Source organism: Ceratotherium simum, chromosome X (genome assembly GCF_057802395.1).
Source record: "Ceratotherium simum simum isolate JZ-2026a chromosome X, ASM5780239v1, whole genome shotgun sequence".
In the NCBI taxonomy this organism is placed as follows: Eukaryota; Metazoa; Chordata; class Mammalia; order Perissodactyla; family Rhinocerotidae; genus Ceratotherium; species Ceratotherium simum.
Window position 1 is genome coordinate 61,057,632 of NC_141940.1, and position 15,641 is coordinate 61,073,272.

The window sequence follows — 15,641 nt, forward strand, 5'->3', positions numbered from 1 at the left end:
GGAAACCTCATACACTATTGGTGAGAATGTAAATAGGTGCAGCCATTATGGAAAACAGTATAAAGATTCCTCCAAAAATTAAGAGTAGAAGTACCATATGATCCAGCTATTCTACTTTTGGGTATTTATCCGAAGAATATGAAAACACTAATTCAAACAGATATATGCACCTCTATGTTCATTGCAGTATTATTTATAAAAGCCAAGATATAGAAACAACCTAAGTGCCCATCAATGGATGGATGCATAAAGATGTGGTATACATATATGATGGAATACTACTCAGCCATAAAAAAAGATGAAATCTTGCCATTTGCAACAACATGGATGGACCTCAAAGGTAATATGCTAAGTGAAATAAGTCAGACGGAGAAAGCCAAACACCATATGATTTTACTCAATGTGAAATATAAAAAACTAAACCAAACAATAAAACAAAACAAAAACAAACTCATAGAAGCAGACAACAGATTGGTGGTTACCAGAGGGAAAGGGTGTCGGGGGAAGTCTCTGATTTTCAGATTGGGTAAAGGGGGTCAATTATATGCTGATGGATGAAAACTACACTTTTGGTGGTGAGCACACTGTAGTATATACAGATGTCAAATTATAAAATTATAATGTTGTACACCTGAAACATATAATGTTATAAACCAATGTTACCTCAGTTAAAAACAACAACAAAAAGGAGAGTGTGAAAAAGCAAACGGCCAATATCATTTGTGAAAGAGGAGGCATTCTGATAGAAATTAAACAAATATTGTTAACAATTTTACACCAGTAAATTTCAAAATCTAGATTAAAAAAAAAGCTACTGTCATTTTGGAAGTGTCATCATGTTATTAAACTTGTAAACAAGCTGCTTTCAAAAGCCACACACATTTAAGCTTACCCTGAGGACGATTATCCTTTCTGCGAGCACCAAGCCGTTGCGCTTCATTTTCTGAGTCAAGGTGGTGTCTTTCATTGTCAGATACAATCCTGTGCTCTTTTTCGCTGTAAGACTCCACAAGATATCTTTCCCTCTTTTCATCCACTTGAAGTCTCTGATTTTCAGATTGTATCAGACACTGTTTCCTCTTCATCTTCATCATGTGTCTTTCACTTTCAAACTTATTTTGGTATCTTTCATTATCAGAATTTGCTTGATGTTTTTCAGAATCAGAGTCTATTTCATGTCTTTCTAAGTTATCCCACTCTTTTTGAAAGTCATCCTGACATCTTTCAGAGCTACCCTGAAGTCTTGCAGACCTATGTCGATATATTCTAGAGCTGTCCCAGCATCTTCCATAGCCAAAGTCCAACTCTTGTCTTTCAGAATCAGTCCAGCATCTTTCAGATTCAGACCTGAGGTCCATCCAGAATTTTTCCAAGTGAGAGGCCCTTTGGCAATTTTCAGCCTTCATCATGTGTTTCACAGAATCAGAAGCTATCCCCAGGCTTTCAGAATCTAAGTCTGTTGTGCGTCTTTCAGACCAAAAATCCATCCAGCGCTTCTCAGTGTCAGTGCTCAACTGGGATGTTTTAGCATCCATGAGACATTTCACAGCTCCTGAGGCTAGCCCATATCTTTCTGAGTCCATCCTACATGTTTCAGACTCAGAGTCCATCATATATATCTTAGATCTAGTCTTCTCCTGGTGTTTTTCTTCTCCCATCAAATGTACCCCAGGTGCAGAAGCTGAGCCCATTCCATCACTTTCCACGTCTGAGTCCATCACATACCTCTCAGAAGCAGAGAACATACAGTGTTGTTCAGTCTCCATCAATCTTTTTTCAGATTCCATCAGGCGTTTTACAGAATCTAAGGCCATTTGGCATTTTTCTGCCTTCAGCAGGTGTTTCACAGATGCAGAAGCTATGGGGTATTTTTCTGAGTCTGAGTCTATCTCAGGTTTTTCACTGTCAGAGTCCATCACATATTCTTCAGAGTCAGAATCTTCCAAGCAGTTTTCTGAATCTGAGTCCATCCAGTGTTTCAGAGACTCAAAGTCCACCTGGCATTGTTCAACTCCTACTAGGTGTTGCTCCGACTCCATAAGGTCTTTCCCAGAGCCTGAAGCCATTTGGTATTTTTCTGCTTGGCATTTCACAGAGTCTGAGTCCATGAGATGTTTTTCTGAGTCTGAGTCCATTCCCCATAATATTGAGTCAGAGTCTTTCGAGTGTTGCTCTAAGTCAGAGTCCAAACCAATGCCTCTATCAGAGTCAGAATCCATCGCACATCTCTCAGAGCCAGAGTCCAGCAGAGGCGTGTCACTTTCAACTACTGTTAGGTCTTGGAGACTTTTATGGTGCAAAGAACCAGCTGAAGTTTCAGAACCTTTTGTATCAGAAATTTCTGTTTCAAATTTGTTTCCTTCATCACGTGGCATCATAACTGCTCCTTCATTACTTAAAGAAAAGACAAACATGAGTACTTTAAAAAATATTCATCAAATGTCAGCAAATACATTATTTCTCTGTCGAAAATCCCTCTGTAGGAAAATATTACGGAGTACATGTTTCTATTTATCAGGCTGTAGAAAGAAAGAGACACCACTAATCTTCTTGTGAATAAATTGGAAGAATACCAGTGTAGGCAGATTTCACACTCACTTGCATTTACCCTCACATTAACTGCTTTCCAACGCACCTGAAAGTAATTGCCTGACTAGGCTACTTCTTTGCAAGGTACTATTTTCTTGTCCATATCCAATCAATTCATCATTATTTTGCGAATTGAATATCATGTTAAAAATTAGTGGAAAATAAAAGTAAATTATTTCTATATTCTACTCTAAGTTAAGATTGTATGTATGCAGACCTGATTATCAGTGAGGCTTACCTTGGAGTGTTGAGCATTTTTGGAGAAAAATATTCAAATCTGTCAGGTGCTATTTCATTTTGAAGGGATATACCTTGAAGGGGAAATATGGGTTCACTTGATGAGCTAGCTGTAGTTATTGGCTGCAAAGCAAAATAAATCATAAACAAAGTTATAATTTCTCAGTTGCATTTAACATGAAACGTAGCCCACCTAAACAATTTGATTGAGGAGAGGGTTTCACTTCATTAGCTTCTCCTGTGCTTAAGGGACAGTCATAGTGAGAACCTTTCCAAAGTATAACTTCAAAATTAATATTTAAGTATAATGGCAGACATGATAGACACATTGTGAGTTGTCTTCCTAGCCTCTACTTTCCATGAATTAATGGCCATTCCCAAATGCTGCATTGGTGCTATGTTACCCAGTCCCTTGGTTGTAGGTAACTGGCGTTTGACCTAACGTGGAGCATTCAGATTCACTTTTCCTGGGGATTTAGAGTTAGAATTCAGAACAGTCTTTTCTGCTGGTTGTTTGAAAAGAGGACAAGCAATCTAAGGCACTATGGAAAAGCAATGTCTGTCATATGCCTAGAGAAGTAGAAAAAAGCCAATGTGCAGAGAGTGTGAAGAATAAAACAGGTATACATAAAGGAGGTAAAAACAAGAGATCATACACCTCTAGAGAAAAGATGGAAATATTTTTTACCTGGGTTCCTGATTCCAGTTCCTCCTAAGTATTAACTCTACTTTCTGCCTTTGAGTTTGCTAAGGTAATCACGATCCTTGACTTAAGTTCTTACCATTTTTTTTTGCTCAAGCTACTATGACTGGGGTTCTGTTCCTTTCAACCAAAAGGACCTTCATAAGACATCAAAATTGCTGTTAATATTTTGTTGTTAACCTCAAAGTGGAACATGACATAACAAGTGTGTCTTTTAGGCAAAGAAGTTCAAGCTTAGAAGAGGAAGTTGAAGAACGATCAAAATGAATTTTATCTATGTGAAGAGATTTGTTCCATCTTCAATAAAACCTGAGAAAAATTAATAGACTTATAATTTTACATGTCATTTAGGTACAATATAAGAAAAAATACTCCATGAGTTTTAATATACTCTTGATTATATTGAATTGATTATAATAAAATGTTTGGAATCTCCTGTCTCAGCAGATAACTGTGAGGCTCAAATGAGATAATGCCTAAGAGAAAACATTCACTATGAAAACTGGTAAAGACTCATAAAATGTAAATGACTAACAGATAATAAAGAGAAAGGTAATGTTGATTTATATGGCAAACAGACATAAATATTGAACCTTCCACATACTAGGGGAGGTAGATAGCAAATAATTTTCATGTGCTTCTAAACATTGATCTAACGAGTGCAAATACTCAGAACTTCTTTGACTCCTGTTCTCAAATCATAGTACTGACTTTTCTATCATGACTGCTCTGTAACTAGTTTTCATTATTTTGAAAGTTAAGACAAAAAGTAAAGCGTGAGGGAATATACAAGCAAATTGTGTTCAACTAGACATAATCTATGCTTAATCAAATAATATCTATCTTCATAAATTGGTAACTAATGTCCTGATTCATGTATTTGATTTGTCAGGATACCTGGACTCCTGAGGAACTATACAGATAATGTTTCTACCCTTTCCAAAAGAACTTAGGCAGCTACATATTCTACTACATTGAAAAAAAAATCTAACAGAAAATACAGTAAGTATGGAATTCACATTGGTTATTTAGGATTGGCATACTGCTTGAAGCTTTGGGGGCTTTGACTATATATAAGTTTTATGTCTGCCTTTGGAACACTAAGCCAAATGTCTTCCTCAGCAGGAATACTTTTTTTTTTAATTAATTAGTAGACTTTATTTTTTTTGATAACTTTTAGGTTTACAGAAAAAATGAGCAGAAAGTTCAGAGAGTTCCCATATATGTCCTCTTCTCCCCGTGCCCCACAGTTTCCTCTGTTATTAACATCTTGCGTTACATTTGTTACCATTGATGAATCAATATATTATTATTATTAACTAAAGTCCATGGTTTACATTAGGGTTCAGTCTTTGTGTTGTGCGGTTCTCTGTTTTGACAAATGCATAATGTCATAGCTGCCATTACACTTTCACACAGAATAGTTTCCCTACCCTAAAAATCTCTCTGCTGCACCTATTCATATATCTCTTTCTTCTCTCTAAACTTCTTGCAGCCACTGATTATTTTACCATCTCTGTAGTGTGGGCGGGAAGTCAAGGAATACTTTTAAAGACGGTATAGAGTACCAGAATGTTTAAGCGCTATTCCTAGTAGTACCACCTTCCAGAGGTGAAACTTCTGAAATAAACATATTTTTGATAATTATTAAACTTCAATTAACATCAAAAGAGAGAAAAAGATATTTATAAATTCATTAGAATTCTGTAAAAGCTAATCTCTCTTTATCTCTAAGACTATGCTTTCCTGAGAAATGTAATTCTGTATAGTACTGAGAAGTTCTTATTGAGAGAAAAAAATTGCTAGGAAAACCAAATTAAAATAGATTATTAAATAAATATGTCTCCAACTAATGAATCTGTAAAAAGTTGCTCCCTCTTTCCAGAGTTGCTCCTTTCCGCTAAAGAATTAACCTACAGTTTTACACTGTACACTAAACTGATTTGCAGTTAAGCTTGTAAAGCTCTGTCCAAAGGTTTATATCCTCATCTCTCTTTTATTTATATCTGCTATTTTTACTGCATCTTATATAGAATTAACTTGGTATTTCATTCCATAATATTAACAGATTAATTCAGCCAGTAAGATGAAGAAATTCATTAGACAGATCATTTGCTGATCTGATGACATTGGTGCCATGGCCATACACCTATAATATATAATTGTACCCTAACTAGTCATTGTTCTCCAAAAAAAAATAGACTCATCTAGGCCTCAGAGTCTGACAGATGACATCAAGGGAACTCCCAGGTTCATGGGAATGTGAAGATAACAAAAAGGTTCCACTAATGACTCATATTATACTTTATAGAAAGTTTTTTTCTGCATAATCTGTTTTTTTAGTAAAAAGTATCACTGTATAATTAATGTTAATCTTTAATGCAATTATATGAAAATAAAATCATAGCATGTGATTTACAAAGTTTTAAGGGAGTTTAAGGGGAGTAGGGAAAGAGCATGGCAAAGAGCCCCTTTACCTTCTGAAGGAAGTAAAGCCCACTACTCATGGAATTTGACTTCATCCGTCCTTCTTTTTGTAAACTATCCCCACCATTGTACATTATACATTTCCCTAGAGGTTTACTTCGGGAAAGCATCACTACTAAGAATGTTTATTTCCAATTTAATGTCAAAGAAAGAAGCCAGAATATCCAAGTATTTTCAACAAGCAGCCTAAGTACAGCCCAGTTTAAGAAACAATGAGCTAGACGAGGGGCTGGCAAACTATGCCCTGTGAGCCAAATCTAGCCCAGCATCTGTTTTTGTATGACTCAAGAGCAAAGGAAGATTTTCACATTTAAAAAAATGATCCAATTAACTCACAAATACTACACATGGAGAGGCCTTTTTACATTAAAAGACTTTGTGGAATTATAGAGTGCTGAACCACCTAAGATTTTCTTTACCCTACACCTAAAAGCTGATTCTAAGAGATGCTAAGAGAATAAGGGGTGGGGGGATGTTAATAATAGATTCTCTGTTTCCAGAAGAGCAGGAATGGGGATCTCACATCTAATGAGAGGTGGCTACAAAGACAGTGGATAAGGAAAATCACTCCTCTTTCCTCCAAATGAAAGCTTTCCATTTCAAGTTTACAAGCCTCACAGTGCAACCTCCACCCTGTGAGTGAGAGGACTGTACATAGTATAAATTAATCACTTATTCATTTGACAATGTTGTCCTCACTCCCTATGAAAATCTCTTTTAGTCACACGTACTTTGTCAAACTACTCAATAATATATGAAAGATTAGTACTAGTTAAAATTATCACATTTAAAATTGTAAGGAAGTACTTCTAGTTACACTCCAAAGAAGAATAAACATTATTATGAGATAATTACTTGATCTGATTTTTTTTCTTATTCTTTTTCCTTTTCTTTATATATATGCGATTTTTTTCTCAACTTTTTCCAGTTATCTAGTTATGTATAGCAATATGCTTGAATTCCAAGCCTTATACAACATAAGTATGGTTTCATTAAGCAAATATAATCCTTTTAACTATCAATTCTCAGCCTTCCATCAGTAATACAATTTTTTCAACCCTTCATAACTAGTGAGTCATGTTGCACTTTTTACAAAATATATTGGAAAGTACATTCCAGAGAAAAATGAATTTATAACAGTTGCCAAGTAATCTGTAAGCAAGATTTTTGTTTAATCATTGGACTGCTTTTTATTATTTTTGATTGTGAACATACAAGATTATAAATTGAAGTAAATCTATGTTTAATACAAAACATATTTATTTGCTATAAAAATTAAAGAGAAGCATCTTGATAGAAATTTAAAAATGTGAGAACTCTATTAGAAAGTAGGAAGCATTGAAAAAATTTCACATCACAGTTTTGCCTTGGATTGTCTTCCAGCTCCTTCCCAGTACATTTATAATATTATAGGAATCAACCAGAGGGTATGATTAAGAGCATGGGCTTTGGAATTAGACTGGCCTGGGTTTAAGTCTGGATTCTGCCACTTATTACTGTATAAACTTGGGCAAGTCACTTACCCTCTTTATGCCTCTGTTTCCTTTTCTATAAAATGGGGATAAAAGAGTTGATGTGAAGATTGCATGAGATTAATTGTTTAACATAATGTTTGGTAAATAATAAAGCACTCACTATGTACCTATTATTATTATTTATCATTTGGTCCCAAATTATCTTTAAATAATAATGTAGCTAAGAAAATTCTGCTCTATGGTAATTTGATTGACTGAGTATTTACTAGTATTTTATTGAGTTAAATAATTAGTATATTATTGGGTAGAAAATGTTTAAAACATTTAGTGATATAAAGCATTCAATTTTTGTTGCTATATGACTGCTCAGGCAGATAATGAGCTATGTGCCTCATGATTTGTCTGATGTTACTCATTATAACTTTTTCTTATTCCAGTTAATTTCATTTATATTTGTTTTGATGGGTTGTTATCATAATTTTCATCTACAAAGTTAAAGATGCGACATTCTAGTTGCTTCCTAAGAGCAGCTTTATATTTTGATATAGTCAATGGATAGTGAATAGCAGGTATGATATACCAGAATCTCATTTCTTTAAGTCTCAGATGACTGTCTAATTTTTTCAAAAAGGAAATATCCCTTTCCCATTCAAATCAGACAATTCCAAATGAGAAGTAAGATAAAGTAGTCAGAGTTCATAGATGCTATATTGGTAGTCTGATGTCATAGGCATTGGTTCAATATGTTTGTGGAAGTTGTATAATTGTATCATGCCACAGATGTTTGTGATTTCTGGGACATAGTTAAAGGGTCCCATCTTTCTTGGATGTACTCAAGAGCTTAAGACTGATGTAGAAGTAACCCCTCCATCTGATAAGTTATGGGATGCTTGCCATTATATGATAATGATAGAATATATGAGTAACTAAAAACAAAAGATGTCTTGTATCCAAAAGAACAGAAACACAATTAGCAAAGTTATGCATTGCAGTCATGTTGATGATTCCATTGTTCAAAATTATGAGTGAGCCTAAATGTTTTATTATGACTTTACTACGTGTCAGCATATTTGTTGATGAAATCGGACTCCCTAAAATAAAGTGTAATATTTGTGAACATCTCATTAATAATATATTCAATTTGGCCATGAATAACCTAAATTAAGGTAGAACCACTTAAGCAAATAAATAATTTTTCTGGAAAAGAAAAATTAAGGATTATAATTCATGAATTTTTAAATTTTTCCTCCATGTTTTACTAGTCCTGTAATATCTCTGATACAGTTCTTTGTAGATTCTATTCTAAACTAAGTTTATAAAACTTAAATTTGCTTCACAAGTTTTTGTAATACCAAGTCTAACTTGCTAACATAATATAGTTTTGCTACTTCTCTCTTTTCACCCCCTTTTGTTGGTTCTTCTGTATTATTAGCAATAGGAAGAAAGGCTACAAGGGTAAGATGATGACACTGAATGCAAAGCCAAGGAATCAAGGCTTTGTATTATCTAGAAAATATAGACATTAGGGAGCCACTAATCCTTCCTTCTTCCAGCATATATTATTTGAGCTTCAAATATGGAAAGCACTGTGCTAGATGCTGCAAACGAACACCAAGATAAATCAAGCATGGATCTACCATCAAATTGCTGCCACACAGGGTTATTGGAAGGAATAATACAATATGTTACTAGAAATGATAAATATCATAAAGAAGATACAGATAAGTGCAGCAGGGGAAGCAAGGAAAGATGGTTTCCTGGTAGGTATATCTTGTGTATGCTTAATGGAAGAGGTGATATTCAAGATGAAATGTAAAGATGGGTAGAATCTGGATAGGCTTAAATGAGAGAGAAAAAGCATACAAAGCAAAAAGCACGAGAAAAGGTACAGAAGTGACAAAGCACAGAGAATATAGTGTCAAATTGGCACTAGCAAAGGGTGAGTGGAAGCCAGTTGTAGGGAAGTGTTTTAGAAAGGTAGCTTGACAATAGTTTATGGAAGACCTTAAAAGCCATTCCAAAGAATCTTGACTTTTCTTCTATTGACAATTAGGGAGACTTTGAAGGTCAGGAAGCAATGACATGATTACACTTATGATTTGAGGGGATTAACTCAGCACCAGAGTATAAAAAATATTCATGAGGTATAGAAAGAGGGAGAAAAACCAGGCAAATGTTAGCAAGGGACTTCTGATTATAGTGGTATCAGGAGTTTGGCAATCTGTCTCTGCAAAATAAAAGTACAAACATAGACAAACTTATATAAAAAAACACTTCAGGGAACTGAAAATTGACCAAAAGCAGACAAACACTTGAGATATGTTTATTTTTGAAAAAATGACAAATATTTGGGTAATAAAAAGCAAGAATGGATGTTCTTCTTGCTTGGAGATTTTTCCCACCCTCCCCAACTCCAGTGGCAAAAATAGTTTATCAGCATAGGACTGGTTGTGAAAACCAGGAACTGTTAAAGGAAGTGGAATGAATTTTAAATAGGGGGTTGAAACCTGTGGATTTGAGAGCTAAAGGGACAAACTCAGGAACAACTGGGAAATGCTGGAAGCTTTGCTAGACCAAGAATACAGATCCAACTGGGGCAAGTGTCAGGTCAGCCAGAAATTTCACAGGAAAATCCAGGAAATGAGAGAGCTATAAAAGGGCTAAGATAAGTTACCATATATCTGGCAGACTGGGAAACTGCATATTTGCATGGGGGAGACCTGAAAGAGCCTGGCAAAAATTAAAAGCCAATGGAGACTTGAGATTTCGCTACAACTTTGAGTACGTTTCACAAATTATGCACAGAGAGATCATCAATGAGCGGAACCTTCATGGTCTTGAGAGGTTCAAGCACAAACGTTGCCCAAAGCATTGGCTGATCACTAAACTGTGTAGACATGTGGTGAACTCTAGGAGAATAAGTAAAAAATGCCACGTTTTAAGTCCTAGCAAGTTACTTAAAAAAACCAACATCACTCAGAAAAATAAAACAGAATCCAATGCTTTTAATATAGTATCTAAAATATCTAGTTTCCACAAAAACCTAGGGGACATGTAAAGAAACAAAAACATGTAATCCATACCCAGGAAAAAATGCAGTCAATAGAAATTGACTCTGAATGGACCTGGATTTTATATTTAGCAGACAAAGATTTCAAAGCAGCTGTTATAAATATGTTCATAGAACCAAAGGAAAACATGCTTAAACAACTAAAGGAAAATATGATGGTAATTACTCAACAAATAAGAAATCACAATAAATGGAATCTAAAGAAAACACCATATAGAAATTCTAGAATTGAAAAGTGCAATAACAAAAATAAAACATTCACTGGATGGACTAAAAACTGTATTTGAGATGGCAAAAAAAACCCAAAAAACAATTGGGGACCCTGAAGACATATCAATTGCTTTCCTCCAGTCCAAATAACAGAGAGAAAAAAGATTAAAGAAAAATGAGCAGAGCATTAGAAACCTGTGGGACAACATCAAACATCCCAGCAAGGTGTAATGATAGTCCCCTAAGTAGAAGAGAGAAATAAGCAGAGAAAATATTTGAGTTTCAGTGAGCAATCATGAACACACTTGAAACAAACAAAAAAATAGAAATTCTCATAAAATATATAAATAGAAATTCTCAGCAAATAAATAGAAGATATGAAGAGAAAGAAAACAGAAACTTTGGAACTGAAAAACACAATAACAAAAATAAAAACTTAATGGTTGAATTCAAAAACAGAATGGAAGAGAAAAAAATAATCAGTGAATTTGAAGATAGAATAATATAAATAACTCAATCTGAACATTAGAGAAAAGGTAGACCAAAAACCAAAACAAAACAAAAAAGAAGAACAGGGCCTCATGGACCTAGGAGACTATAAGAAAGATACAACTTTTGTGTTATTGAAGGCCCAGAAGGAGAGGAGAATAGAGGAGGGCTGAAAAAGTACTCAAAGAAATAATGGCTGAAAACTTCCAAAATTTGGCCAAAGAAAAAGAAAACAAACCCTAAAATTTAAAGAAGGTGAGTGAACCAGAAGGAAGATAAACATAAAGAAATTCATACCAAGACACATCAAAGTCAAACTTCAGAAAACTCTTTAGTTTTCTAAAACAGTGAAGGAAAAATGGTACCTTACGTATAAGGAAAAATAACTTGACTGACAATGGATTTCTTACCAGAAACCATGGAGGCCAGAAGGAAGTGGCACAGCATTTTTCAAGTGCTGAAATAAAAGAACTGTCAACCCAGAATTGTATACCCAATAAAAATATCCTTCAAGAATAAAGGAAAAATTAAGACATTCTCAAATGAAGGAAAATGAAAATATTTGTTGTAAGCAAACCTACTCAAAAAATGGCTAAAGAGGGGCTGGCCCTCTGGTGTAGTGGTTAAGCTCAGTGCACTCCGCTTTGGTGGCACTGGTTTGTGGGTTTGGATGCCAAGTGTGGACCTACACCACTCGTCAGCCATGCTGTGGTGGCAGCCCACATAAAAAATAGAGGAAGACTGGCACAGATGTTAGCTCAAGGCTAATCTTCCTCAAGCAAAAAAAAAAAAAAGGAAGATTGGCAGTGGGTGTTAGCTCAGGGTGAGTCTTCCTCAGCAAAAAATAAAAAATACGAAAAATTTTTAAAAAGGCTAAAGAAAGTTCTCTTAAGAGAAAGTAAATGCTCTAATAAAAAAAGAGGATTCAAATACATAAAATCAGAAGTGAAAGAGGACATTACAACTGCTACCACACAAAAACAAAGAATCATAGGAGACTACTATGAACAATTATATGTCAACAAATTGGATAATGTAGAATAAATGGATAAATTCCTAGAAATATACAACTTACCAAGACTGAATCACGAAAATGGAAAATTTGAACACACTAATTACTAGTAAGGAGATCGAATCAGTAATAGAAAAACCTCCCACCTACGAAAAGTCCAGGACCAGACGGCTTCACTGGTGAATTCTATCAAACATTTAAACAAGAATTAATACCAATTTTTCTCAAGTTTTTCCAAAACATTGAAGGAAAAAGAACACTTCCAAACTCAATTTACAAAGTCTGTATTACCCTGATATTAAAACTAGACAAGGACACTGCAAGGAAAGAAAATTACATGTCAATATTGCTGATGAACACAGACGCAAAAATCCTCAACAAAGTATTAGCAAACCGAATTTAACAGTATATTAAAAATATCATACACCATGATCAAATGGGATTTATTCCAGGGGTGCAAGGATGGTTCAACATCCACAAATCAATCAATGTGATACACCACATTAACAAAATGAAGGATAAAAATTATGCTCATATCAATAGATACATAAAAAGTATTTGATGAAATTCAACATTGATTCATGATAAAAACTCTCAACAGATTGGGTATATATGAGGGAACATACTTCAACATAATAAATGCCATATATAATAAGCCCACAGCTCACATCATAGTCAATGGTGAAAAGCTGAAAGCTTTTCGTCTATATCAGGTACAGACACAGAACTTATACCTTTCACAAAAATTAACTCAAAATGGATTAGAGACTTAAATGTAAAACATAAAACTGCATGAGATTTTGTTTTTAAATGGGATATGGAGGGCCGGCTCCGTGGCTTAGCGGTTAAGTGCGCACGCTCTGATGCTGGCGGCCCGGGTTCGGATCCCGGGAGCGCCCCGAGGCACCACTTCTCCGTCCAACGTGAGGCCGAGTCCCACGTACAGCAACTAGAAGGGTGTGAACCTATGACATACAACTATCTACTGGAGCTTTGGGGGGAAAAAACTGAATAAATAAAATCTTTAAATGGGATATGGAGTGAGAGTGGTAACCAAGGTGATTTCAAGATATTCCTTACAGGCTAACATATTCCTATGTGTTTCTTCTTTCAGAATACAGACTTCAGTAATTAAATATCAGCCAAACCAACTACAATAACTTGCTGCCAATGTTTTTATTTTACTTGTTTAAACCTTGACAAAATCTCTTGTAGTGACATGTTAAAGAACAATTATTTTTAGTCTGTTCCACGACAACAAGATAATTGTTTATTAAACTATGATAACTCTTGGAAGAGTGATGATGCTGATGATGTTGATAATGAAAAAAAATATTTTAACAGATTAAGAAGTCAAAAGGTTTTCAAGAAAAAAAGATTGTAATTTATCTTGTCCTCTCTGCATGCTGAATTATCACTTGTAACAATCTTGCTTCTAAATAAACTTAGTATTTTACTCAATGATTAGCTATAAGAGGCATGGAATAATTATAAACCATATTATCAGTGTTATAGCTAGCATTCCTAATTTATTCTTGGGATATTCATACAGTGACTCTAATGCAACTTCTTTAAGGTCTTAATTAAAGATCAACTATCATATACATTACCAATAACTCATGGAAAGGCAAATAATTTTAAGAGTTATTATAAATCATAACTGCAATCATAGAAGATGATAGCACTAAGCAATCTTTTAAGCCCTGAAAAGGCTTGTCTGGTTTATCTATTTCAATAGTATCCTGAAGTTTCTATAGTAAAGATAACTTAAAATTTAAATATCTCTCCCTTTTCAAGCAATTAGTTAAGCAGAAAAAAATCCATCTATACAAATGTTTGAAAATGGCACATATGTATGTTCTTTAGATATTAATCCATATGAAAGAAAAGCAAAGATTACTTCCAATAAGCAGTGTTTGGTATATGTTTTTTCAATGAACACTAAATATACAATTTTCATGAGGCACCCCAAGGTTATGCAGGTGAGAAATTATACACAGTAAATGTATAACACAGAATTCCACTCTGTGCAAATAATCAGTTTTTCTTGGAATGAAAATAATGAGTTCAAAGTTTAAATCTCAGACAAGATCATTTCCATAGAATTAGGAATGAGACCACATTTGACAAATTATACTAATTGTGTTGCTAGAGAACAAATGTTGCAAGCAGAAAAAGACTTACTAAACTAATTTGACAGGTTTATTCTATCTTCAGCCATATAGTGAATGGATATAGTCTTTTAGTCAATTTTATTAGTATAAATAGTAAAGGTAAATTTATAACCCATAGAGGGAAATCAACTCAAATTAAGATAGGAGAACTAAAAAAATAATTACATAAGAAATACATTAATAACAATAGCACATTTAATAACTATCGCCTACAAATATATTATGATTAACAATTGCTAATTTCAATTGAGGTTTAAAGTGCTTTGGTGTCAATAATGCCACCTATAACATGGTTCACATAGAATCCTCTGGCGGCACATGGTCGAATGATTTTTAAGAGTCAGGGAAGTAGAGCATAATCATTCTTTTCTTCATTTAAAGGGTAAAGTAAAAGGAATGTTAGGGTCATCCCTGGTGGCCTAGTGGTTAAGTTCAGCCTACTCTGCTTCAGCGGCCTGGGTTCAGTTCCCGGGCACCGACCTATACCACTCGTCTATCAGTGGCCATGCTGTGGCAGTGGCTCACATACAAAATAGAGGAAGATTGGCACAGGGCAAGAATTTCTCAGGAAAAAAAAATGGAATGTTAGTCACAACCAGCAGCAGCAGGGTGGTAAAAGAAAAGAAAACTCTGCCAAAGAAGCATCTTGTTCCTTCTAGTATATACAATGTCCATTAATCTTACAAAATTATTGAAGGAAAGTTGAATGAAACTTGTGGGTTCCATAGACTTCTCTTTTAAGCTCTAATTTGATTTATCTAAAAGATTGCTGGGCACACAATGGAAAACAAAAAACTGAGGAAAGTTTCTTGGATACTTGATTTCAGAAAGCACATTTGACAGAAAAAGAAAACTTGTTTCCCTAATTCGTTACTTGGATTTTCAAATGAAGACACAAATAAGTACTGATATCCTAAGAAATGAATGGAAAGAGAGTTGGGACCTCTGGCTGGTCTCAGGCTAGGCCCAGTCAGACCAAGTAAGCCCATGAGTGAAAGGGATAGCTTGGACTGCCCCTTGCCTGCATAAGAGGAACTCACTTGTCCCCACAGGATGGAACCTGAGAAGCAGCTATTAGCTATCACCAGTCTAGTTTGGGAGATGGGGTTTGTTGTCAATTAAGAAACATGTGCAGCAATATCGATAAGTAGAAGATGATTAAATTTAATCAGTTGGATTTAAATAATTTTGCATA

At 34.7% G+C, this 15,641-nt stretch overlaps 1 protein-coding gene across 1 annotated transcript in view; it reads right to left on the reverse strand.

Annotated features, from left to right (window-relative positions):
• The window catches only part of LOC101400542 (uncharacterized), a 460,477-nt gene that overhangs the window by 61,843 nt on the left and 382,993 nt on the right, over positions 1-15,641 (reverse strand). The window contains exons 9-10 of the mRNA XM_087426455.1: positions 2,828-2,949; positions 893-2,394 (exon numbers count right to left, since the gene is read on the reverse strand). Of these exons, the coding sequence (XP_087282581.1) occupies positions 893-2,394; positions 2,828-2,949 (1,624 nt within the window). The remainder of the gene's footprint in view (positions 1-892; positions 2,395-2,827; positions 2,950-15,641) is intronic.